Here is a 26,933-nt window from a genome sequence, read left to right on the forward strand (position 1 = left end):
CCCCTGCATCGGCAGGCGGACTCTCAACCACTGCGCCACCAGGGAAGCCTGGGTCTAGTTAGTTCCTTGACGTGGGGATCTGTCTTGTGTATTGTGGGATGTTGAGTAGCATCCCTGGTCTCTACACATTAGATGCCGGTAGCATCCCCATACCACCGCCCCAGTTATTTGGCAGTATCTCCAAACAATGCCAAATGTTCCCCCGGGCAAAAGTGCCCCTGATTGAAGATGCTGATGTAGGGGCTTTTGGAAGGCTTGCGAACAACTGCAGAGTTACTCCTTGAGGATCTACCAGTGCCCAGCTGTGTGACCTTTAGCTAGTCACTGCACCTCTTTGAGCTCCTGTGTCTACCTTTGTGCAGTGGGAATAATGAGAACACCGACTGCACAGAGGCAAAGCTTCTGTGTATAAACTGCACAGAATTATGCCTACCACATATTGAGTGCTCAGTAAATTCACTGTTTCTATGATAATAATCTCAGATTCAGCAAACATGTGTTACGTACTTACTTTGTCCCAGGTGCTTGCTGTGCTATGAGGCAGTGATGCAAAGATGAAGATGTGGTCCCTGTCCTTGTAGGAGTGGCAAAAATATGGAGACTTGTTGGTACTGCCTTATTCTTCACCCATGGCAGACGTTACTAATCAGTCTCAATGCTCTTTCCTCTTGAGCCTCAGAATCCTTCTCAACACACTTTCCTAGGCAGCCACTACTAACATCCCATGAGAGGAAACCCCTTTGGCACTCCTCACTTTGCAGATTCCCCATGAGGAGGCTGTGTATCTGAGCTAACCCTTCCTCTCCAGCATAGCCATTCCACCTCTACCCATCCCTGGCACTGGAGAAAGCATCTTAAGGACTTAGCAGGTAGCAGAATCCTTCCTTCCAAATCTGACTTCAGTCCCCTGCTCTCTCGCTCTCTCTCTCTCTTTTAAAATTGTCTTTCTTTCTTGTCTTTTTTGCTTCTCTCAGAAGCCAAAACAAATAATAAAATGGGCTTGGACTTGATGACATTTAGTTTTTAGTTAAACTAGAGGAAATTCCACTGGCTCTGATTCTGAGCGATACATGCTGTCTCCCTCTTTCTCTGGCCTTTGGGGCTTGGGAAATCATTAGCTCTTCCAGAAATGGTCCCAGCTTTACAAGGGCAGAATTGGGGTTTCTGGAAACAGCTTTCAGATGGCTGTTGACAGTGTCATTAGACAGAAGAGAGGAGTGAATGGGTTAGGGTTAAATGCTCCCTGATCGGTGCAGACATGCCCAGCTCCCCAGTGAGCGTGCCACTCCATAACAACTGCTGTGAAAAATGAGGCGTGCATTTGCAGCTCTGAGGACAGAGATCTGGCTCCATCCATCTGGCCTGAGAAATGAGAGCTGGCGTGTGGGTCAGCCACTTCCTCCTTCTCTCCCCTAGCTGGTGGAGGTTTCACAGGCCGCACCGGTCCATTTCTGCTGTTGTTTCACACCTCTCTGGGGCCTGTGGGGTCTGCGAGGAGGGTGATGCGGGCAACCAGGCGGTGGAGTGAAGGTGGGGGCTGGTGCCCAGGGGCTGTGGAAGAAGCCCTGGAACTCAGTCAGTGGTGGAGGGATAATGTGCGTCGCTGGGATGTAGCCTGAGGCATGAAAGAAAAGACCAGGCGGGCATAGGCACCCAGCCTGAAGTCTGTGTGATTTATTGTTTCTTCCTCATTCCCATTCATCCATCAATTTATCCATTCATCTAGCTGTCCATCCATCCATCCATCCATCCACCCACCTACCAATCCATCCATCCGCCTACCCATCTGTCCACCTTGCAACTCCTCATCTGTCCATCTACCCACCCATCCAACCATTCATCCATCCATCCATCTACCCACCTACCAGTCCATCCACCCGCCTCCCCATCTGTCTATCTGCTGACTCATCTGTCCATCCAGGCACCTATCCAGACATTCATCCATCCATCCGTCCACCCACCCATCCACCCACCTACCCATCCATCTACCCACTCAATCATCCATTCATCAATCCATCCACCTATTCCAGCGTGAGTTTAGGTGGTACATAGTTAGACATATTTTAAATAGTTACTTATACAGAAAGTGATATTGGTTTTCCATGTAGAGTTGCTTTGAGAATAAATGTGTTTAAACAAACAAATAAGTCAACCTAAAATATTAAGTAGATAATTTTATGGGTTGTACAGGGGCATGACAAAAATTAGGAAAGTGTTACTTGTATGACTGGCATTTGGAACCTGCTGAGTTAGAACTCTGCCTACACAGGCACGTGTTCTAGGTCCCGTAAGCCTGGATTCACAGCTGCTGTGTGATCTACAAGGTGTATGATCTTGAGCATATGACTTCCTCTCTCCAAGCCTCAGCTTCCTCACCTGGAAGGTTGGGATGCTAACAATCCCTAACCTTGTTTTGAGGAGGTAACGAGCTAAGGCATGTGAGTCACATGGCACATGCCTGGTACACAGTGAGCACTTGGTAAATGGGAGCCATGCTCAGTTTTATTCTTCCCCCAGCTGGTTTTTTTTCCAGGCACTGCCCCACCTGGGGGACCTTGCGTGAGTTAAGGTAACACAAGCTAAACCAGTTTTCCACTTGGCTTTGGTTTAGCAAGTGATGGCGGCCAGTGTCCTTCCTGAGGCCAGCGAGCCTCCGTCTTCCTTCCGGGGCTTGGTGGGAGCCCACCCCCCACTTCCGATCCTCTGTGTAACAGGACCTACTCCTCCTCTCTTCTCTCCCCGCAGACACACTGTCAGTGCCACGCTGGTCCCCACAGATCCCTCGCAGAGACCTCGGCAACTCCATCAAGCACAGGTAGGCTGGATTCCTGGCTGCACGGGGGCCCACCTCCCAGCACAGGGAGGGCTGGGGCCTCTGGCCCCAGCGTGGGGAAAGGCTGGGCAGGCTGTTTTGCCCCAGCTCCGATATCACCATGCTTTTCTCTCCTCTGCCAGGCTGAACCTCGACGTGGCAAGGGACTGAGATGTCTGCTTCTTATTCACCTGGCTCATAAAATTAACACCTACTGGTTAAAAGCCAGGGCTTTGGAGTCAGACTGACCTGTATTCCAATCCCAGCTGGTAAAGCTTTGCAACCTTGAGGAAGTTACTTAACCTCTCTGAGACTCAATTTTCTCATCAGATATTTCTGACTACTCATAGGGTGGTCATGAGGATTAAATGAGATAATATATTAAAGTGCTAAGCAAAGGGCCTGGCACATAATAACCACTCAGTAAATAGTATCAATATTAAGACAAATGCTTGTCCTAATTTTGGGTCTCCCCACCCAGAAGACAAGATTGCAGGCTGAAGTCAGAGATGCTCACTTTCTGCTGAAGCATAGGTCAGTCCAGGGCTCCAGCCCTGTTGGGTGCCCGGGACAACCTCTCCAGGAGTACACCTGCCCTTTTCAGGAGGAAGATTTCTATCTACTAAGTCACCCGTTATACGAAGTTAACTTCCCACGTTTTATCTCGTTATCCTCACAATCTGTTCACAAACTCAGTGGGGTAAGTAGCACAAGTGTGGTCATGTCCATTTGACAGATAGGGAAACTGAGTCCCTGAATGATTAAGTGATGAATCTACAAGCTAATTAACCCCAGCATTTTGTGTTCTTTTGACACCTCTGCTGAGAGCTTTCTTTGCACGAGGCCTCTGTGACCAGCAGAGAGTTCACTCCTTCATGGTTTCTTTCCACTAGTATTTATAGAGAATATCTGTACCGGGGCTGCAGCACTGAACACGACGTAAGGCTTTCAACCTTGGGGAGCTTGAGGTCTAGTTAACAGACCATGACAGTACAGTGGTGGTGGGGATCAGGGCTATAAGCGGGGGAGGCAATTCCAGGGGCAGACACGTCACTGTAACCCGGGGTGAGGCAGGAATGAGCACATTCTCCCAGAATGGCATCTCGTCAACAGTTTTTGAAAGAAATATGTTGACAGGATAGTTGTTAGGACTCAAATGAGAAAACGGTGGAGGAAGTCGTGAGAAATACACGATAGACACGTCAGTGGTCAGGCGGTGAGATGCAGAGGGAAAGGCATCAAAAAGAAGGGCCTTTTTTTGTTTGCTTACAGGCTGCTCCCTGGCTCAGCTTCACTTCTGGATTGGCCACACCCCTAGCTCAGCTCCACCCCTGGATTGGCTCCACCCAATTGGCCACACCCATGGCTCAGCCACGACACTAGATTCTAGCACCCTAATGTTAGACCTGGTGGTACCTCAGATTCAAATGCTGATGCCAAGAGGAGGAAAATGATCTGATGATCTTGGGCATCAGGAACATCTTCTTAGAGGAACTGGCACTTGGGATGCCTTGTTACTCTCCAGTCTCACCCTGTGTTTCTCCCTGGGCTCCATGCCGGGATGGAAAGACCTAGACTCATCCCAGCCTTGGTGAAAAAATGAAATTAAAATCCCATACCATCCGCTGTCCTCAGAGTCACCTCAGCCACAGCTTGGAAGAGGGATTGCTGATCCCAGGGATGGGAGAGGGCTGGAAAGGAGAAGGAACTCCCACCTGCCACTCATACTCGCGATTCCCATGCTGCTGGCTGGTGGATGAAACACGAGTCCGTTTGCCATTCCCCAGAGCTGACAAATCCTGCAAAATAGATCCTGCCACACTTGCTTATCCTGCTAAAGGGGCAGAAAGGGACTTAACCAACCCCCAGTCCAAAACTGGAAAGGGAGTTTTCTTGGCCACAAGAGTGTCTCTTTAGAATATTGCTATTTGCTTAGTTATGGAGGCTTTGGGCTGCAGATCATTCTGTTGGAAGAGTGACTGACCTAAATCAGGCAAGATGGTACAGCAGAGGGATGCAGGCTGGCCCTCAAAATTCTTAAGCACCAAGTTACATAATCGCTTCCAATTTTCATTTTGACACCGTGAGGCAGTGGAGATTAGCTACAACTCCTGCGGAAGGTGACAAAAATTGAAAATGAAAATTAACCCTGACCTGGCAACCTTCAATACTCTTCTTGGGGCCAGCCCTGCTGCTGCCTGGTATCTCATGAAGAGGAAAGCACCCTGGCGGCAGCAGGGGGCCCCAGAAGTTAATCAAATGCATCTCTGTTCCCACTGGTTCCTAGCTGTATATCGGAAACCTCTACACTGCCTTATGTTTGCAGCACGTGGTGGTGGCTGGGGAGCGAGGTGGGCTGATGTCCAAAATGGCTTTCCCTTTAGGGCCCTCTTCTCTGCTACTAACGTTTGCAGTCTCCACTTTTGGGGGGATCACCCCTTCTTGAAGCTCCCCAGGCAATGTAACTAGCAGTGATGGAGAATAGACCTCCAGGGGGCCCCACCTCGCTTGGGGGTTCTCTGAGGACAGTTCTAGCCCTATCCATCTGTCTCCAATCTGAACTTGGCACGTAGTAGACCTCCAGGCAGGCAATGTTTGTTGAACGACTGAATGACTGTTATGAATGTTTGGGTAACAATACAGTCACAGCCCAATTCAGTGAGCGCTTTCTGTTTACAAGGCACTATGTAAAGCCCTTGCACTGTGCATGACCTTGTTTAATCCTCTGAACAACCTATGAGGTCAATACTGTTATTATTCCCACTTTACAGATAAAGAGACTGAAGTTTAAGCAACTCGATTAAGTCACATATCTCTGAAGAAGAGGGGCTGGAATCCAGGGCCCACGTTCTTATCCTGTCAGTGGTCATCCTTCTGGAGATAGGTCAGTCGCCTTCACCTTGGCCTTGAACACTTTCTGTCTCTTTCCCGCAGGTTTTCCACGAAGTACTGGATGTCTCAGACATGCACAGTCTGTGGGAAGGGGATGCTTTTTGGCCTCAAGTGTAAAAACTGCAAGTAAGTGGCTGTTCCTGGAAGCACCTTTCCATGGTGCCTGATGTCGGCAGGAGTCATCCTGGGCTCTGAAATAGCTTATGGGATTTTGGTTTCTTGGCTCTCAGGAGAGCTGCTTCTCTGTTTTTTCAGAAATAGGTCTTAAATCAACCTCTACACATGGGTAAAGGGTCAAGGAGAGAGCTTATGAATAAGAACCAGAGCTGAGGGCGATGCTGGAAACGCATAGTGCTGTCTGCAGAGGCACAGTGGGAACTTGCATTTTCATAGCATCTGAAATCAGGGGTTGGCAAACTTTTTCTCTAGTCGACCAGACAGTAAATATTTTAGGCTTTGTGGGCCAATGGGTCCCTGTTACAACCACTCAGCTCTGCTGTGTTGCTCAAAAGCAGCCATAGACAATACATAAACAAATAAGTGTGACAAATTTATTTATTCCAGTAAAGGCTTTTGTACAGAAATATGCCGTGGCTGGCTTTGGCCACTCAGCCATGGTTTGCTGATCCCTGAGTTAGAGTTTGCGAAGGCCTTTTGCCCTTTATTTTTTCTTCTTGGGGTGCCTCTCGGGGCGGGGGGGCGGTGGTTCTGAGTCTTCCCATTTTACAGATGTGAAAGCTGACTCCCAGCAAGGATAAACCTGAGGTCACACAGCTAAGGAGTGGCTGTCTAGCTCAATGACATTGGGCGAGTTGCCCCACATTTCTGTTGCTAGTATTTTCATCTGCATGAAAGGAATAATCATCACACCTGCCCAGTGTGACAGTGAGCATTGAATAAATCAGCACCAAAGGACATAGCCCAGTGCCAGGCTTAGGGTTTTGTCCTCTGTCAAAGGTCAGAAATGCCTTTCTGTCTGGCCTTCCTCTTTTCTTCTGTAAACTTGTATTAAATACCTGCTTTGGTCCAATTACTGTAAAATAGTCAGTAACATTCAGCTGTATCTAAGGGTTACAAATGAGTGTGCCTCTGATCGCCTTACAGGAGCCACTAAGTTGAAAAGTAGGAACGCTTCTTTCTCCTCTAGACTTCCTCTTCCTTGTCCAGTCCAGGCTGGGAACTCATTTGGGTTCCTTCAGGCCTCCCCACATCCCTGCCCCATGAAGGAGTTCTTACTCTTCCCGCAGCCTGGATGTCTCAGTCATAAGGTGAGGCTGAGTGCCCTTCCCTCCTGGAGTTGTGGGGAGGATTAATGAGTTCCAGCCTCTAAAGGAGCCTTAAGCTCCATGGCACAAGGGAAGGAGATGGGGGCAGTAACTACCAAGCATTAGTGTTTGGAGGCCCACATCCCCACCTTGGTCCTTTATAGACCCAGCTCTCAGGTGAGTACCCAGGATGGCGGCCCCTGGTCTTTCTGACTTTGAGACACGCTAAGCCAAGCCCTCGGGCCCATCTCAAAGTTCTGTCTGATTTCCCCGGTACACTAGCTGCTCTGGGGCCTGTCTTATCTGTGTGTAGTCACTCCGTGTTCTCAGGGGAAATGGCAGCTTTCACATCTTCACATCTGCCGAGTGGAGGCTTTGAAGTCAGGTAATTAGGTGACAGGGATGCAGCCAGGAGTCGGCAAGGCTGAATACTCCCTGAGCCATTTTAATTTTCAGCGCTAGAGGCAGAAGTATGAGATAGCCTCCACTCATGCTGTCTCTGTTCTAGAAGTAATGAGCAGAGGCTCAGACCCTGCCAAGGGTTGGGGGAGGGACGGGGACCTAGGGAGAGAGGTGGGTGCCAGAAGCAGAGGCTTTAAAGCAGCCAGAAGCAGAGGCTTTAAAGCAGCCAGAGTCCCACCTGCATTGCCAGACTCCCTGTGTGACCTTGAGCAAGGGACTGTCATCCCAGGGCTCAGTTTCCTTACCTGCAAAGTGGGCGTGATATTAGCACCCCCTGCCACAGGGCGGTTGGAAGGAATGGGTGAAATGTCCTTGCCCAAGATGACAATGTTTTATCAAAAGTCCTCCTCACTCCACCTTGTGCAGATATAGCTCCTGGAACTCTAAGAGGCAAGATTCAAACCAAGCCATGGTTTGAAGGAACAACTGATCTTTCCAATTTGCCTCAGCCCTTAGAAAAACTGCACGAAAGGTGAAAACAGAGTCTGTAACAGCTACAGAGTTCTGGGTTGCTTCAGGAACTTTGACGTTGTACTTGTGTGATGGCAGTGGAGTTTAGCGCTCCCTCTAGTATGTAATTAGGAGCATGCATTACTGATATCACCAGCTGAAGTTTGACCTTACTCTTCCATGAATGAAATTCTGTGGTTTTTGCCTTAATTATAGTGAGGATGGATGGCTGTTTATATGTGTTTTCAAAGGTTGGCAGAATTTTGAGTGGAAGGGTTGGATGAAGGACAGAAAAGGGTAACACACAGACCCCATTGCCACAGAGTTTAAGGGAAGACACACCTATAGAGAAATAAATTTTGGTGAAACTGAAGTACACGCATGAGAGCAGCAACAGGTGAAATCCCAGAGGCAGCGCCAGGAGTGGGGAGGGAGCTTCTAGAAAAAATGGGCAGAAATGTGCGTTCATTTACTTGACTAATGTTTATTGAGCACGTACTATGCACCGGGCACTGTTCTAGGCACAGGGGAAATAACAGTGAATGAAACAGACAAAATCCCTGCCCTCATGGAGCTTACATGCTGGTGAGAGATGGAGATGGGGAAGGCCAGACAGTAAACAAAGTAAATTAGTAAAATAGGTCATCTGTTCAGATGATGCGCAAGTGCTGAGCAGAAGAGCAAAGCAGAGAAGGGAGATAGGAAGAGTCAGGGAAGGGTCTGCAGTTTTAATTAACGTGCTCAGAGAAGGTCTTATACCTGAGTGGGAACTTTGGGAAAAAAGTGGTATGTGATGTGGGTGATTTGCTGTTTTCCTAAAGCATTTCCAGAGGCTTGGGTTTGAACCTATCCCAAAGGCAATGGTTCTTTCTCGCCCGCCCCCCTTTTTTTAAACCTAGAGCAATTCTGGTTGTGTTATGGCCAGAAACACCCTGGCTTAGACACATTGCTACTCCAAGTGTGGCCCCTGGTCCTGCAGCATCAGCATCACCTGGGAGCTGAGCAGAAATGCAGACTCTCAGGCCCCACCCCAGACCTGCCGCATCCAAATCTGCATTTTAAGATTGTCTTGGTGATTCTTGTGCACATTAAGTTTGAGAAGCACTACTCTCGTGAGCCCCAAATTCCCTTGTGGAGCTGATTTTATTTTTCTAGATTATGGGTCTCAAAACTTGAGTGTGTATTAAAATCCCCTGGAAGGTTTATTAAAACATAGCTTCCTGGACCTATGCCCTGGAGTCTCCAATTCAGCGGGTCTGAGGTGGGTCCCCAGAATTTGCATCTCTAACAAGTTCCCAGGTGATGCTGTTGCTTCTGGTCTTGGGACCACAATTTGAGAACCACCGCTCTATATAAAAGCAGGAGTTTGACGAAATCCAATTTTATTTTCCAGCCTGACATTTCTTTTTTTTGAAGGTTGGTCCATCTTTGCTGATTATTTTTCAGTCTCTTCTGCTGTTAACATCCCTTGGCCTCATTCTATAAACAGGAGTCTTGTTCATCCTGGTTTCTCCACTAAATTCATCCAGTAAATATTTGTGTGCTGAGTCAAAATGATAAGGTATGATTAGGAACCCAGGCTGTAGGTCAGACACACACACCTATATTTGAATCCTGACTCTGCCACTAACTGTGTAATCACTTCTGAGGCTCCGTTTCTTCCTCTATAGAAAGAAGAAAATAATATCTACCTTACTAGATTGTTTAAAAAAAAAAAACAACTGAGATAAATAAGGGAAAATGCTTAGCCTGGTACCTGACCCATTATAAGAGCTTAATAAATGAAAGCTAATACTGTAATTAGCGTTATGAATTAATTTTGGGGTACCCCTCCACCCCGGAAGCCAGGATACTTCCAAATATCTAACCCTTTGCCTCCTGCTTTGGTTCAATGCCCACTTCCTCCAGAATTATCATCAGCTGTCTTGTCGGCATTCTGAATAGAGAGATTAATGAACTAATAGGAAATTATGCTCAGAAAGCAATTTGCAGTTATCTAAAACGAGGCATTTTCATCTAATAGGTTCATGAGCACAGAATGGAGTTTAGTTCTAAGTGGTCGGGTGTCAGCACAATCTACTACTGTCTGATAGCTGTGGATTCAGCTGGCTGAAGTTTGCTTTTGCAGTAAGATGCTGATGCATTTCCCTGGTTCAGTCATGCCTTATCTGCATCCTTCCCCCTTCTCAGAGTCCTTCTACAGAAGGACCTTTCTGCAGAGCCGAGGTCTGTCTCCTTGGAAACCTCTCCACCTCTATCTGCATCTCTGGCAGGAAGACTGGCAACAGTGGTGATTTGGGTGGCTTGTGTTCTAGAAGCTAAGAGTTTGAACGGAGGTGGTTTTTTTTTTTTTTTTTTCCTGCACAGGCTGGAGAGTAGAAGGGAGGGGACGTCCGAAACCACCAATGGGGAAGTAGGCCAGACTCTGGCCCAGACTCTACGGATATAGGGCTTAGAAATCTGCATTTTAAGCAAACTCTCAGATCATTCCTATTTGCACATGCGCATGAGTGTTCTGGGCTGAGGAAATAGCCTGGGCAAAGGCTTGGATCAGGGCTGAGAAGAGTTTGAGCATGTTTTGCAGGTGGGGCCGGGGGTCGAGAGGAGACTGGCTCTGCTGTGCAGCCGTGGCACTGGCCTTACTGCTGTGCCTCCTGCTGGTGCTTCTTGAGGTTCCAGGCTGCAGCCGCAGTCCGGGGAAAGCAGTCTTGGGCTCTGGAGCTCTCGTCACGCTGGACCAGCTTGCCAGCCAGGATGAGGCCTGGTAGGGGGGGGGAGAATGTGGTGTCAGGATGGCCTTTCCTCTGGGTGGTGGAGTGGAGGGCAGAAGCCAGGAGTCTGATGTTCTCTGAGTCACCTGCTCTCAGGGCCTGAGACGGGAAGGGTTTGGGTATCAGAATACCTTGCAGATGTTTAAGACTCGTTTTCCTCTAGGACCGCAGAGCTCTCACTCCTGTGTTTTGAAGACAAGGTGATAAAATCAGTGGCTGCTGAGCACAGCCCTGGCTCACCCACGTGTGTCTTGAAGTCCTGCTCACAGTGCCAGTGACCTCACTTAGGGACGCTGATGCTGACACCTGAGACCTTCTCTGAAGGCTTGCCCTTGGGTGATTGCAGCTCCTCCCCTGCGTGGCTCAGAGCCAGGGCCTAACTGGTGCAAGTGTGCAAAAGGCCAGCTTCCTCGCCTCAAGACAGACAGACTCTATGGTACAGTTCACACTCCAGAGTCCCCTGTGGGATCAGGCTGAGACCGTAGTCACCTGCAGCCACATCCTTGCTTAGCTTCTCCCCCATTTCCTATCCTGCTGAGGAATATCCTGGAGAACTGCCTCCATAAATCACCTGCGAGATTTACCCGTCTCAGGATCTGCTTCTAGGGAGCTCAACTTAGGACAGTAAAGCAACAGCAAGATCCAGACGCTGGACCTAGAGAGAGCAGGTCCTGGCTCTGCCACTTCCTAGCTGTGTGACTCTGGGAGAGTTTCTAAACCTCTCTGATGTAAAATGAGGCTAGTATGTGCATTTGATGTGATAAGACATGTGAGGGCCCCAGTCACCTTAGTGATTTGGGGATTCCTTCAAATCAGAATCTTTAAGTTGTTCAGCACTTATTTCACTGCAGAAGTGGATTCTCTATTAATACAAAGTATGAAAAGAAACAGACTCACCAAATCACCTCTATGGGTTTAAGCAAGGTCAAAGTTCTGGAAAAGTTAGCCCATTTCCTACTTTTCTGTAGTTCTTGTTCTCCATTTTTCTTTGGGGATTTTCAGAACCAGCCAACTTCTTGGGAGACATGTTAAAGGGTTTATATCAGGGTTTCTCAATCTTGGCACTATTGACATTCACTTGGATTTCACGTACTCTTTGGTTCCCTTCTTGCCCTGTGTGTCCTTCTAGCCCATGTCCTTACATCAGAATACAATGTTTTATCTGAAATTTTCCTGTGTTTACAAAATGACTTCAGCCACAGGTGACAAGGAGATAAAAGCGTGAAGTAAGCCATGGTTGGTTTGAGCCACTGGGTGCCCTAATTTTCCCAGCTCTTGAAAAGCGGGGGAAATGACGAGCTGGTGTTGCAGCTGCCGCGAAGTTCCTGGAGGCTTCAGGAATTTGTACAACGGGCAGGATATTGGCAGGATATAATTATGAGCATGCATCTCAGAGATCACCAGCTTGAAGCCCAAACTTATTTTTCCATTAATAGAAACACTTCAGTTTTTGCAATAATCGTCATGGGAATTAATGGTCCCTTATGTATGTTTTTACCTATTACAGTTGGGTCCAGTTACAGTGGTATGTGAGGGAGGATTATAATTCTCTTGTGGCTGAGGTGGGGATTGGATATGAGGATGATGATGATGCTGATCCCATGTATTGAGGGCTTACTGAGTGCCAGACATTTTGCTAAGTACTTTACATGCACAAGCTCATTTAATTCTTACAACAACCAGGGAAGGTAGGGTCTATTATTATCCCCATTTTACAGATGAGGAAACAGAGGCCTTCGGGAGTACATAGTTGGCCCAGAGTCTCACAGCGGGTGGATCCACTCCTCAAACCCACTGATCCCTCTGATTCAAGGTCCCAGAGCCTTAACCACTTTGCATGGGCAAAGGACCAGCCACACAGTTGCCAGCCCCCACTCTGCTTCTCCTTGAACCAGACAAGCAGAACAGAAGATGAGCATCTGATCTCAACCTGACCCTGGACCAGAGCGTCAAGTCTTTTCCTCCCCCGCCTGCTACCCTCTCCCATCATCCCTTCTTGAACTGAAAGATGACAAATGGGTCTCTGTGATGAACACCCCCAGGTGCTGGGAACCCAGCGGACCCTGTGGTCATGCTCTCCTCTCTCGGGGAAGCTGAGGGGGTCGGGGAAGGCATCACCAACAGGTAATAAATCTATGGCTTCCTTACAGTATCCTCTTGTGGAGAGACCAGTGCCGGGGTTTTCCTGATTATTTTTCATTATGTTGCTGGAGCGTTCAGTCTTATTTCTATGTTAATACTCCCCATCTCCCTTGCTCATTTCTGCTGTTGCCTTTTTCTTTCTAACCCAGTTGTAGGCCAAAGAGCTCAACCCCGCTGAGCTGTCGGCAGTGAGGGAAGGGGTGTTTTTTGAGATTCTTCACTGAGGGCATATGGAGACATTTCTAGAATCACGGGCTCAAATGAGAGACCCCAGGGGCGTCAAAACTGCTCCGTTGGGGCACTCATTCAGACAAGCCCACTGCGAAGGGGGTGATGATTTTGTTTCGTGATTTTGCAAGAAGGCTTAAGGAGCACTTAATGCAGTGTTGTGGGAAAAGGCGCGCAGAGGCAGGGAGCAGGAAGGACAACCCGAGAGGGGAACTTGCTGCCCTGTGATTGTATCTGCTGCCAGAGGGGGGTCTTTCCAAGATGCTTATCCAGCCTTCACCTCCCTGTTTAAAACCCTTCCTTACTTCCCTCTGGCTCTCAGGATAAAATCCAGTCTCCCGAGGAGACCCTGCACTATCCTTGTTTACCTCTCCTTCCTCCCCCCTCATCACTTCCCTCCTTATGCCTGGAGCTCCAGCTTCTCTGAGCCATCAGCAGGAGACGTGCCCACCCACTGAGGCTTCTTTGCACCCTAGTGCTTTAGCCTAGATCTTCCTTGCACAACTCTGCTAGCTCCCCAGGCTCAGCTCAGTTATCACTTTCTCCAGGAAGCCCTCCCTGACTCCCCTCAGTTCCAAGTGCCATACCCCGCCCTTCATGGTCATTCCATATAACATACTACATTGTGTTTGTCTATTTACCTGCGTGTCTCTCCGACCAGACTTTAAACTATTTGAGGGTAGGGCTGTGTCTGCTTTGTTCACTGTTTATACATCCAGGGCGAGCACCATGCCTGGCACATAGCAAGTACTCGGGAAATACTAGTTGGTGGAATACATCTCAAAAGAAGCCTCTGGAGGGAAAGTGGTTCTTCCGAGCCCAAGACTCTGGAAACCTGGTTCCAATCCAAATGGGATCATTTCTAGGAGGCAATTTTTTAATATGATTTCTATTTTTCAATTTGTTAATGTGGTGTATCACATTGATTGATTTGCGTATATCCAAGTATCCTTGTATTCCTGGGATAAACCCCACTTGATCATGGTGTATGATCCTTTTCATGTGCTGTTGGATTCTGTTTGCTAGCATTTTGGTGAGGATTTTTGCATCTATGTTCATCAGTGATATTGGCCTGTAGTTTTCTTTCTTTGTGACATCTTTGTCTGGTTTTGCTATCAGGGTGATGGTGGCCTCATAGCATGAGTTTGGGAGTGTTCCTCCCTCTGCTGTATTTTGGAAGAGTTTGCGAAGGACAGGTGTTAGCTCTTCTCAATATGTTTGATAGAATTCACCTGTGAAGCCATCTGGTCCTGGGCTTTTGTTTGTTGGAAGATTTTTAATCACAGTTTCAATTTCAGTGCTTGTGATTGGTCTGTTCATATTTTCTATTTCTTCCTGGTTCAGTCTGGGAAGCTTGTGCATTTCTAAGAATTTGTCCACTTCTTCCAGGTTGTCCATTTTAGTGGCATACAGTTGCTTGTAGTAATCTCTCATGATCCTTTGTATTTCTGCAGTGTCCCTTGTTACTTCTCCTTTATCATTTCTAATTCTATTGATCTGAGTCCTCTCCCTCTTTTTCTTGATGAGTCTGGCTAATGGTTTATCAATTTTGTTTATCTTCTCAAAGAACCAGCTTTTAGTTTTATTGATCTTTGCTATTGTTTCCTTCTTTTTCATTTATTTCTGATCTGATATTTATGATTTCTTTCCTTCTGCTAACTTTGGCGCTTTTTTGTTCTTCTTTCTCTAACTGCTTTAGGTGCAAGGTTAGACAGTTTATTTGAGATGTTTCTTGTTTCTTAAGGTAGGATTGTATTGCTATAAACTTCCCTCTTAGAACTGCTTTTGCTGCATCCCATAGGTTTTGGGTTGTCATGTCTCCATTGTCATTTGTTTCTAGGTATTTTTTGATTTCCTCTTTGATTTCTTCAGTGATCTCTGGGTTATTAAGTAGTGTATTGTTTTAGCCTCCATGTGTTTGTATTTTTTACAGATTTTTTTCCCTGTAATTGGTATCTAGTCTCATAGCGTTGTGGCTGGAAAAGATACTTGATATGATTTCAATTTTTCTAAATTTACCAAGGCTTGATTTGTGACCCAAGATATGATCTATCCTGGGGGACATTCCATGACCACTTGAGAAGAAAGTGTATTCTGTTGTTTTTGGATGGAATGTCCTATAAATATCAATTAAGTCCATCTTGTTTAATGTATCATTTAAAGCTTGTGTTTCCTTATTTATTTTCATTTTGGATGATCTGTCCATTGGTGAAAGTGGGGTGTTAAAGTCCCCTACTATGATTGTGTTACTGTCGATTTCCCCTTTTATGGCTGTTAGTATTTGCCTTATGTATTGATGTGCTCCTATGTTGGGTGCATAAATATTTACAATTGTTACATCTTCTTCTTGGATCGATCCCTTGATCATTATGTAGTATCCTTCTTTGTCTCTTCTAATAGTCTTTATTTTAAAGTCTATTTTGTCTGATATGAGAATTGCTACTCCAGCTTTTTTAAATTTCCATTTGCATGGAATATGTTTTTCCATCCCCTCACTTTCAGTCTGTATGTGTCCCTAGGGTCTGAAGTGGGTCTCTTTTTGGATCGATCCCTTGATCATTATGTAGTATCCTTCTTTGTCTCTTCTAATAGTCTTTATTTTAAAGTCTATTTTGTCTGATATGAGAATTGCTACTCCAGCTTTTTTAAATTTCCATTTGCATGGAATATGTTTTTCCATCCCCTCACTTTCAGTCTGTATGTGTCCCTAGGTCTGAAGTGGGTCTCTTGTAGACAACATATATATGGGTCTTGTTTTGTATCCTTTCAGCCAGTCTGTGTCTTTTGGTTGGAGCATTTAATCCATTTACATTTAAGGTAATTATTGATATGTATGTTCCTATTAGGAGGCAACTTTGAGGTGATGGGATGAGTGGAGAGATGTTCATGTTTGAAAGGACAAGAGATGGCTTTATATACCCATCTAGGTAGTAAACTCCTTTCTAGATGATTCTAAGAAAGATTGTTAAAGAAAGAATTCTTGTCTTATTTTATTATACACCCCCAGTGCCTCTCACAGCACCTGACATGAGGAGGAAGGCGATGATGTTTTTTGCGTGCATGAATGAATAGTTATCCTGACTCTGCCATTTAATATCTGTATGATTGGGCTGCTTCCTGAGCCTCGGTCTTTTTGACTTTAAAACGGGCACGGGTGCAGCATTATCCATTGCTCATGGGATTGTTGTACAGGGTTATGTAAGAGTGCCTGGCCCCAAATTGGTGTTTGCTTAACGTTTCCTTAATTGGATATCGGGGGCCAGGTTTTTAAAACACCCCATTTGCACTCCGAAAGGAAAGGTGGTGCCTTCTCAGGTGGGTTGCAACGTGAGCTGGCGTGAGATGAGAGAAAGGACCAGGGATTTGGGCTGCTTGGAGCAAACTTTTCATAAACTGGTTAGAATTCCCCACGAACCTTTTGAAATGAACGTGACTGTGTTCACCAGCAAGGGTCTTGGGGGCCCCTCCTCCAGGAAGGCCGCCCTTCTTGATTCCAGCCTCACACCGGTCTCCAGGCTTGCGTCTGCTCCATGGGGCCGCCGGGGCGCCAGGACAAATCCATTAAGGAAATGGCAGAGCTGCTCATAAAAGGGGCCGTTTGTCCCCGCGGTTCCCAGGCAAGATCCATGTAAGTCTAGTTTGCCTGTGGTCAGACCCCTGCCCCCCACCTCCCTGTTGGGAAGGAAGGAGGGCAGAAGGAAGGGAATGCTGAAGGGGACGTGTTTGCACTTCACACTCTGCAAGGGATACAATTTATAAGAAATAGAAATCATTTTAAAAAATTGATGGAGACTATTAAGGGCCCCACATGAGGAGCATTCGATGGACTTTCCCTGCTGCTGGGCTTGCCTTCCTTTTTCTTTCTCTCCTCCTCTCTCCCTCCACCTCTCCAATATCTGTTCAGCATGTATCATGCACCAGCCACCAGACCAGGCACTGAAGGCAGGGTAGGGAAGGTTGCTGCAAAGATGAGGAAGACCCAGATCCTGCCCCCAAGATAAATTCACGTATTTAATTTTCAGATAGAGAGGATGTCTCATTCGGCCAGCAGCTCCTTTGGAGAATGAGATATCCCACATAAGCAACTTTTCTTGATAACTGAAGCTTGTCCTGTTAGCCTTTGAATTTGAAAAAAATAAACTCTTTTCCATGAAAGTTTTAAATAAACCCTTTCCAAGTTTCCAAGCTGTCTGAGGCTCGCATGGCATTCCCCGTGTGCCCTCAAGTGTGCCTTAGCCCTGCCTGCAGAGACACTGACTTATTTGCTGCCCAGGTGGGCACCACTTAGGCATTTTCTCACTGGATCCTCATGGCAGTTTTGCAGGTGAGGAACCCGGAACTTAACAAAGCAGACGGACGTCCCCTTAGTCTGGAAAGGGTAGATTCAAGCTCAGGTTGGCTGGATTCCGAAGCCCAGGCTTTTCACCACTTCTGGAACCACAAACGACCTTTCCCTGGTACCTGGAGTTGATCAGAGCCACCATCCTAACTCATGGTGCTCCTCTGGACCACGTCTGGTATGGAGGTTTGTCCAGGGTGGTCAGCTGTGTCCTGCCCCCCCCTCCCTTTTCCTCCATGTGGAACGGAGCGCAAGGAGGACCAAACTCCTGGGCTCAAGGGACACACAAGGGACAGGGAACAGAGGACTTGGTTTTGGTGTGAGAACTTTGGGACAGACCATGTCGCTGTTCTGAACCTCCTTTAATAATCGTGGTGTCTTAGTTGGGCTCCCCTGTTTCTACAGACTTTGAGACAGGGATTTGAGGGCACATGGTTTCTTTGAGAAGTGATCCCGGGCCACACCAGCAGGGGAGTAGGGGAGCGAGACAGGGAGGGGAAGAAAGGCAGCCTGTCCTGGGTCCTGGAAGAGTGGGTGGCGGCTATGGGCACCTGGGGTCCAGCCCCACATCGACACACCCCAAGGGAGAGGGTACTGGGCGGTCCGTCAACCAGCTCCCACCCGGGGTTCTTTCAGGGCCCCAGGCAGTCCAGCCAGCCCACATTCCCAGCCAGAGAAAGTCCTCCAGCAGAGGGTCTTAGGGGCTTGTGGAACACTGCATCAACTAGCAGTAGAAGCGACAACTCCCACAATAAAAACGAGAGTACCTGAAACTTCAGGTGCTCGTCCTGGGCACCTTACTTCTGTCGTATCGTTAATCTCCTCTGCCACCCTATGAGACAGATGCTATGATCATCCCCACTTTTTTTTTTTATACCGCTTTATTGGAATATAATTGCTTCACAATGTTGTGTTACTTTCTGCCGTACAACAAAGTAAATCAGCTATATGCACACATATATCCCCATATCCCCTCCCTCTTGTGTCTCCCTCCCACCCTCCCTATCCCACCCCTCCAGGTCGTCACAAAGCACCGAGCTGATCTCTCACGCTATGCAGCAGCTTCCCACCAGCCATCCATTTTACATTTGGTAGTGTATGTATGTCCATGCCACTCTCTCACTACGTCCCAGCTCCCCTTCCCGCCCGTGACCTCAAGTCCATTCTTAACGTCTGCATCTTTATTCCTGCCCTACCACTAGGTTCATCAGTACCATTTTTCTAGATTCCATATATTATATGTGTTAGCATACGGTATTTGTTTTTCTCTTTCTGACTTACTTCACTCTGTATGACAGACTCTAAATCCATCCACCTCACTACAAATAATTCAATTTCGTTACTTTTTTATGTCTGAGTGATATTCCATTGTATATATGTGCCACATCTTCTTTATCCATTTGCCTGTCAATAGACATTTAGGTTGTCCCCACTTTACAGATGAGGAAACTGAGGCTCAGAGCGGGTCAGTGACTTCCCCAGCTTGTCACAGCCAGGAAGTGGTGTCAGACTTTGAACTCAGGTTTGTTCTGTATATTATCCTGACACCACTTCCTCTTATTTATTTATTTATTTTTTGGTGGGGGTGTGGAGGGGGGAGGACCCTGCCTTCTGGAAGATTTAGGCATCCAGACACCTCTCATCTGGGAAGTAGAATATATCCTTCTTCTACTGTGGTCCTTGAGCTGTGACGTGCACTTGCTGAAAACTCACATTCCCAGCACTTCCTGAGTCAGAACCCAAGAGAGTATGCCTTGGGAATCTGATTCTGAAGCAGGGGGTTTACCGACAAATTGCATGCTAGTAGCTCTTTTCTTTCATGGGCAGTGAAAAGGAAAAGTCTAATTGGGGTGGAATCATGCGTGTTTCCTGCTGGAAAAATGATTCTTTGTAAGTGGGACACGCACAAGTCTGGCCTCAGTCCCTGTACCGCCTCCCCTCCAGGGTCTGGGTGACTTCAGCTCTAAGCTAATCCTGCTGGCTGGATCAGCAGGTCCTGGATGTGTGGGCTCTAGGTCTAGTTCTAGACATGTGAACCTCTGTGCCAAGTTTGTGTCTGGGCATCGGAGAGCGCTCTCTTGGGGTGTCTGCAACGGCACTGGCTGTGCTCCAGAGCCTGGCGCTGCCCTCTGAAGCCCTGGCTGGAAGGATGAGAGTTCCATCTCCCACCCTTCAGCCAGAGGTGGAGGAGGGCTGCTCCCTTACTGTGAGAGACAGAGAGGAAAGCGCCAGGGGGAGGCAGGAGACGGCTGAGGTCACTGGTGGTCTCAGCTGCCTTGTCCTGATACGGATGTTGTCCGAAGGTGACGTTCAGCTGCTTTCCCTCACTCTGCGGTGCTGCCCACAATTGGGAACGGGCTGCTTCACATCTGCTCGTCAGCTTCCAGGTGGGATTGTTCAAGGAGACTCCTAGGTGGGGCTGGCAGAAAGGAGCAGCCTCTTTCTGGAAGCTTCCTGGCAGAATTGAGCTAGTTCAAACAGGAGAGAGTGCAGACACTTCTTGGTTCAACTATCACTTGGCGTCAGCAGTCTCCCCAACCAGGGCTTCCCAACCGTCCATCTGACCAAGTCACAGTCATCCAGTTCCTCCAGAGGCTTCCCGGTGTTTGTAGAATCAAATACAGACTCCTTGCTGGGGCCCCGGGGTCCTGTCCACCTCCCCTTCCTCAAGTCTTCCCTTCACTCTGGTTCTCTTCACTTCAGCCTCATCAGCCTTTAACTTCTGACCCCTGAACCCACGAGGCTTGATTTTGCCCCCCAACCTTTGTGCCACTGGAGCCCTTCCCCCTCCCACTCCTGTCACTCTCCATCCCATTTCCCTGTATTATTTTGTTCACCATCTTACCACACAGGCAATTATCTGATACTTGTTTATGAGTTTATTAACCCTCCCCATAAACATAGGGGCTTCATCTGGGTGATCACTGTGTCCCCAGGACCTGGGGTCCAGTAGACCTAGTTTAAGTGTATGTAGAATGAATTAAAGGCTAATTTCACACTCAGCAGGTCTTCCCTTCTCTATAGGTCTGAGTCTGGGGGCCTTAGAAAAGAAAAAGACAAAGCCAGTTTGCAGTAACCTGGGATTTTTATTGCCTTGTGAAGTCAGGCAACTGTAGGGGGAAGAGCAAGGTGACAGGCTCAAAAAAAAGGGACATTTTGACTCAGCTGCTTATAGACCACAGGAACCTTCCCCTTTACTCACCTCCACCCCCAAGATGTAAAGCAAGAAGAATGGAGGCTTTGGAGGCATCTAACAGAACTAGAGCTGGACTTGAGACCTCTTACTTGACTAGTCGACCTTGGGCAAGTCATCCAAATTTGCTGAGCCTCAGTTTCTCATTCTGTAAAATGGGGATAACAAAAGTTCCTACTTTTTAGGGCTGTTACAAGGATTAAGTAAATCGTGTAAAGCACTGAGAGCATTGCCTGGTACATTGTAAACACTGCATAAGTGTTAGCTCTTGTTTTTTTCAGAGTCACGTGGTCTTCATGACATTTGTGACCAAGGGTACCTCCTAATGTTTCCAGCCCTCTTAGACTTCGGGTGCCAAGAGCTGTCACCTCTTTTTGAAGATTCCACATTGTCTCAGCCAACTTTTCCCAACCTAACTCAGCCATTCACTCACCACCCTGTCTTGATTTTGTCCTATTCATGTAGCAGCCCTACATTTATTCACTTACCATTTGTAGCCCTTTTTCACTTAAAGCAAATTTATTTACAGGTGAAGATGTATCTTATAATCATGAATGGAGAATCAGCATCACTTGCCGTTAAAATAAGGTGACCAGAAATAAATAGACATCCAAATGGAAAAATAAATTTATTAAAATTCCCTGTGAATACTGTTGCCTGTCCAAATCTGGGACTGAGGTTAGCACATGGCAGAGAGACGTAAAGACGTCTTAGCACAAGAAACCCCCCTGATGCAGTCAGAGTGAAGGAGAATTGAGATGGACTAACGTTCTCACTATGCAATTGTTTCATGGTGCCCACATCCCTCCTGGCTTCCCCCCTGCACCCCTGGGAGCCCCAGATCTAAGTTTTCCATATCATAGAGGAATTCAGGGCCCTGTTAGGACCATAAAAGACTGAACACAAGGAAAATTGGGGAAATGTGCACAGACATTCCAAAGCCATCAACTAGACCAGTGGTTCTCATGCCTCAGCACCTACCGTCAGACTCATCTGGAGGGCTTGGTAAAGCAGGCTACTGCATCTCAGCTCCAGAGTCTTTGATTCATCACATCTGGGCTGGAGCCCTGAAGTTGCATTTCTGGAAAGTTCTCACCTGGTGCTTCTGCTGCTAGTCTGGAGACTCCACTTTGAGAACCACTGAGCTAGACTAACTGAGTCAATGTCAAGTCCATGTCTGGACGTCCAAACCATTCCATTAAAGATATCTGTCAAATCCCTAGAGGGGAAGAGAGTGAAGGACACATCTAAAGGTCCCACTTCTCTGTGTAGAGTACTTTGATAATAAACCTCTAAGCAGGCTGAGGGTAGCCTTCTGGCAAAGATGTTGGCCGTTGGAAGTTAAGCTGGTGCACACAGAAATAGTAAGGGAATCCAAAAGGATATGTATGGAGCATTGACAGCATCCGCTGCAGTGTGTATCCACCCTTCAGATGTAAAATTCCAAAAGAAAAGGATAGAGCAAGGTCATAGTACCCTTTTGAAGTCTGACAACGGTGTGGGGAAGAGCAAGGTGACATCTTGGATTTGTCTCAAAGGAAGACATTTTGACTCTAAACTCTTAAACTTAATACCTCTAAAACTTAATACCTGTTACTGATCTCATCCTAACTGGAAGCTTTGGTTGGCTGTCTCCTATAGCATGAGCCTTTAAGAAAAAATGATGCCACCTCTGGCACCACTGACCCAGGGTTTCTGCCACGACAAGTCAGTTAATCTCAGTTTTTCCATCTGTAAAATGGGAAGAAGAATAATACCTATTTCATGACGGTGTTATAAAGATCTAATGACATAGCATCTATAGAATGTTTAGTGCAATGCCTGGCAAATGAGTCTTCAAGTAAGCTGGTGATGATTATTAGGGTTGAATGATGATGATGATGATGATAAACATAGACTGATAGATAACAATGTCTTTCAAAGCATGAAGTCCAAGTGGGCACTGTTGGTGAGACAGTTGCTACCAGCCCTTGGACGACCCAGGACTGACCCGTGAGTGTGGGATGGCAGCAAACTCTCTCCAGAGTTAAGTTCCTAGGTTCCAAGGGTATGCCTTTACAGTAGCTGCCCTATCTCGTCTCATGTCTTGGTATCCACAGCACCCAGAGCTTTCTGAACCATTGGCGTGTCCCATCCACCCATCCATCTACCCAACCATACATCCACCCACCCATCCATCTACCCATCCATCCACCAATCCGTCTAAACATCCATCCATCCATCCATCCATCTATCCATCTATCCATCCTTCTCGCTTTTTCTCTCTCTCTCAGGTTAAAGTGCCACAACAAATGCACCAAAGAAGCCCCACCCTGTCATCTTCTGATCATCCACCGAGGAGGTAAGTATTTAACACTTACTGCCCTGGGGTTGGGGTCGGGGGCGGGGGGCTCCTGCAGGCCTTCTGAGATAGCTGTCCCATCCAGCTCACCTCTGGATACCCCTTGACCCTTGATCCTTGCCTGTCTCATTTCTTTCCCTCTGACACCCTTCCTCCTGACATCTGTCTCCTTAATCCACCTCCCATGCCTGTTCTCCCTATTCTTTGTCCCCATTCTGGTCTCCCTGATACTTTAGCCCGCAGATTCATCGACCCCTCCCTAAGTCTTTTTCTCTCGTCCTTGTCCTCTTTCCTAACTTTTACTGTCCTCTCTTTCCCCCAATCCCATTCCTTTCCCTTCCCACTTGAAAAGAGTCCTAGCTGAGTGTTTTTCCGTTATGTTCTCTTCAGACTCGGTCAATTGGCCCTGCAGAAGTAGGCATAGGGAGGGGTCTTGCTCGGGCCTGTTGGCTTGGGCCATCCGTGTTCCATCTCCTGGGGCCCTGGGAGTGTCTGGGCCAACCTGTCTAGGCAGGGAGCCAGCCGCTACCTCTGGGAAGCCACTACCAGCCTCCTACCAGGCAAGAGCTAGACCAATTTAGTGAGAAGGAAAGGTTTTCCCTGTCTGCTAGGGATTCAGTTGGAGGCCTTGCAGCCCAGCTTTCAGAATAGTTCCCGCAGTTCCTGGCCTGTGGGGTAGTTATCCCCAGACTCCATTACCCACACTGCACTTCACCCACCAGAGGATCCTGTAGGCCTGTGCTGTTCAATACAGTAGCTACCAGCCATATCTATTTAAATTTAGATGTATTACAATGAAATAAAAATAAAAATGTAATTACTCTGTCACACCAGCCACATTTCACGGGCTCCATAGCCACACGTGGCTACCATATTGGATAGTACAGATACAGAACACATTCATCATTGCAGAAAGTTCCACTGGACATCACTAGTCCAGACGCTTGCTCTTCCAGCGGTGGTACGTGGGCCAGCAGCAAAACGGGAATCGCCCGGGAGCTTGTTAGAAATGCACAACTTCTGGCCTTGCTCCAGATCATGCATTTTAAGCAGCTTCTACTGGCAACTTCTCTACTCTCTAAAGAAGCACTGCTCTAGAGGAGAAGTTGCAGACTCAGATGCCTGCCAGGTACTCTAAATGAGAGCCGCTGGCCAGGCGGGGCCGTGCAAAGTGGAGAGAGAGCCAGGCGCCATCTAGAGAGGATGGTCACCCCAGCAGTGTGGACCTGCATTGTAGCGTTTCTCATGTTTCAAAGAAAAGCCCCAATAGTTTTATGTGCCGTATACTTATTTTTCAATGTTAACAACTTATTAAAATTGTTAAAGTTCTTGCCGGCGCCCTCCCTGCCACCCCCCACCTATATAGGTTGGATGGAGGCCTAGTGCCAACTCTGGGGAACACAACTCACTAATCCTCGTCGTCTGCCACCCCTCCCAGCCCTTCTGGCCTCGGGTCAGCGTAGGCTCAGGGGACTCTACCCTGGTCTCGAATGAACCCAAGGGAAACTTAGAGAAGGAGGTAGATTTCAGCCAAAAAGTGCGGGCGCGTCTTCCAGAGCCAATGCGCCATCAGTTTTCGATGATCTCTGCATCGCTTTCCTCCACGAGGAGAGAAGATTGCAAGAGAAGGAAAGGTCTTCAGCTCCTTTCTCTTGCCCCTTCCCACCTCATATCCTTAATTAAGAACCATCTGTTCCTTGAACAACTGTATACACGCCGTGAGGCTATCTTAAACCTGAATTCTCACCACTCCTGAGCCCTTGTCTTGGGTCAGCTTTGTCGAGGAAATCGCCTCCCACCGGACTCCCCTCCACTGTGGTCTCTGCTGGAGCCCGACTCCCACATGGAGACCAGGACCAGCCTGCTGGGAGGCGACCCACTCTCAGACACTGACATCGGAAGAAGGGCTCCCTCCCACCCACCTTCAGGATGCCCCCTTCACTCAAAGGCGGCAGGTGCCTGTACACACGAAGCAAACGGAACTTTCCAGAGGTCCACCAGCTTCTTGTTCTACCCACCCTGCTTTGGTAGGAAGTTGAAAATATAGTTGGTTTCCATGGTGATGGCAGCCCAGGCTTAAGAGAGAAATTAACCCCCTGGGTCAGTCCAAAGCTTTAACTTTTCCACGAACACCCGCAGCCCCACAATAAAAAACAGCTAACAAGTGACATTACCAGGCATCACATTTGAATGCAAGCTTCTTGCTCTGCCCCTCCTGGTGGTCCCTGTAAATAGTAAGTAACAGAGGGGTAACAGGGAGAGGGGCTCAGGTGATGTGGTTTGGATCAGGACACATTTATTTAGCATTGCCTGTGTGCCTAGCTTTGTGCCTTTAGGGATGATGCAGAGGGGAAGCTGGGAAGCTGAGACTTTCCTTCAGGGATCCATGGTGACCTTGTTTAGCAGAAATGTATTTTGACCTGCTACAGACTGCTCGGGCCTGAGAAATCCCACAGGTGACCCAAGATGATCCTAACACACAAGCTTAGATGCGGGAGGGACAGGTGGGCACAATGAGCTTGTCGACTGATGACAGCCCCTGAGAAATCAGGAGCCTCTTGTCTTTCAAAGGAGGTTCAATTCTGAAATGAACGCCAATGTGAAACAATTATGGTATCGGAGGAAAAAACTCCGAAAGCTTCAGTTTCATTGTAATAATTTTTAATCGTCAAAAGCCATATATTGACAACACAAACATTTTAGAAACCACAAAGAACGCAGATAGTGGGAAAAGTGTCCCAGTATCATGACATAACACAGTGACTATCATTTTTAGGGAATTCCCTTCCAGTCTTGGGGGCGGGCCTTTGAGGTGGGGTCAGAGCTCTGCTCTCCTGACGTGACAGTACAGAGCAAAAGTGGTACTTAAATTCCCACATCGCTGTTTTTACCCCTACGGATCCCGCAAGGTTAGTCCGGACAGAGTCTGTTCCGTGTGACATCAACAACCCTCTACGAAAGCCACCCCGGTATTCGGACCTGCACATCAGCCAGACGCTCCCTAAGACCAACAAAATCAACAAGGTGAGACTGGAGTTCTGTTGGGAAGGGGCGTGCTGGGGCTGCCGCTGCCAGACAAGGGGCAGGAGGGAGGAAGGTTCTCGAACAGGACTGGGCAGATTGATCTGGGAGCATTGCCCTTACTTCCCAGCCCACCTAGGCTCTCCTCATTCTGTGTGGTTTGTGTCTAGAAAAGTCTGGGGGGCATCCAGCCATCAGTGCAGAGTGAGTGTGCCAGAAATCTACCTAATTTAGAGAGAGGGCGCCTGGCAATGAGAATGAATGAGCGTGTTGATGGGGGCACAGCAGGGATGGGAGAGAGCCTGAGAGGGGTCCCTAGTGGTGCAGACTCCGCCCTCTTTCCTCTGTGAGATGTATCATCCTCTGCCAGGATGAGCTTCGCAGATGGTTTGGCGCTTTCTCACGCATCTGTTGAATCCAACCACCAAGGGACAAGAGTCTGTTTCTGAGCTCCTGCTGGAGACTGGGTAGATGGATCTGTGTGGGGACCACAGGCTCTGAGCCCTAGCTAGCCTGGTTGGCTTCTGGCTGGTCCCCAGACGGTGGTCAGCAGCGGGCTTCTCTGTGCCTCTTTCTTGCCAATGTGGCCTGGAAATTTCCAGCGTGATTTCCATGTCCTTCATTTGGTCTGTTGGTGGAAGAGCACCAAAGCGATCCCAGGGACACTTCCAACCTCACGGAAGGAGCAAAGGTAACATATGCCAACAGGTGATTTCTCAAGCCCTACGGTGCCTCCGTGCACTGTATGGAAGGTGGATAAAATGTGGGTCAATCCAAGCATGTGGGAAGTCACCAGCCTGTGTTCAGGACCCAGATGAGTGTCATGGTGGCCGTGTGACCTCTCGCCGGCAAGGCATACTCTCCCTTCTCTGCATAAGGCTGGAGAGGGCCATTCTCCCACCCCGATCCACTCTCCACACAGCAGCCAGAATGATTCTTTTTTTTTTTTCTTACTTTTTTTTTAAACATCTTTATTGGAGTATAATTGCTTTACAATGGTGTGTTAGTTTCTGCTTT

General features: G+C 47.7%; 1 protein-coding gene across 1 annotated transcript in view; it reads left to right on the forward strand.

Moving 5' to 3' along the window:
• KSR2 (kinase suppressor of ras 2) overlaps positions 1-26,933 on the forward strand; it is a 412,338-nt gene that overhangs the window by 304,471 nt on the left and 80,934 nt on the right. The window contains exons 6-9 of the mRNA XM_007455851.1: positions 2,746-2,815; positions 5,747-5,830; positions 22,828-22,893; positions 25,793-25,919. Of these exons, the coding sequence (XP_007455913.1) occupies positions 2,746-2,815; positions 5,747-5,830; positions 22,828-22,893; positions 25,793-25,919 (347 nt within the window). The remainder of the gene's footprint in view (positions 1-2,745; positions 2,816-5,746; positions 5,831-22,827; positions 22,894-25,792; positions 25,920-26,933) is intronic.

The sequence above is a fragment of the Lipotes vexillifer genome, unplaced genomic scaffold, assembly GCF_000442215.2.
Source record: "Lipotes vexillifer unplaced genomic scaffold, Lipotes_vexillifer_v1.1 scaffold970, whole genome shotgun sequence".
NCBI classification, from domain to species: Eukaryota; Metazoa; Chordata; class Mammalia; order Artiodactyla; family Lipotidae; genus Lipotes; species Lipotes vexillifer.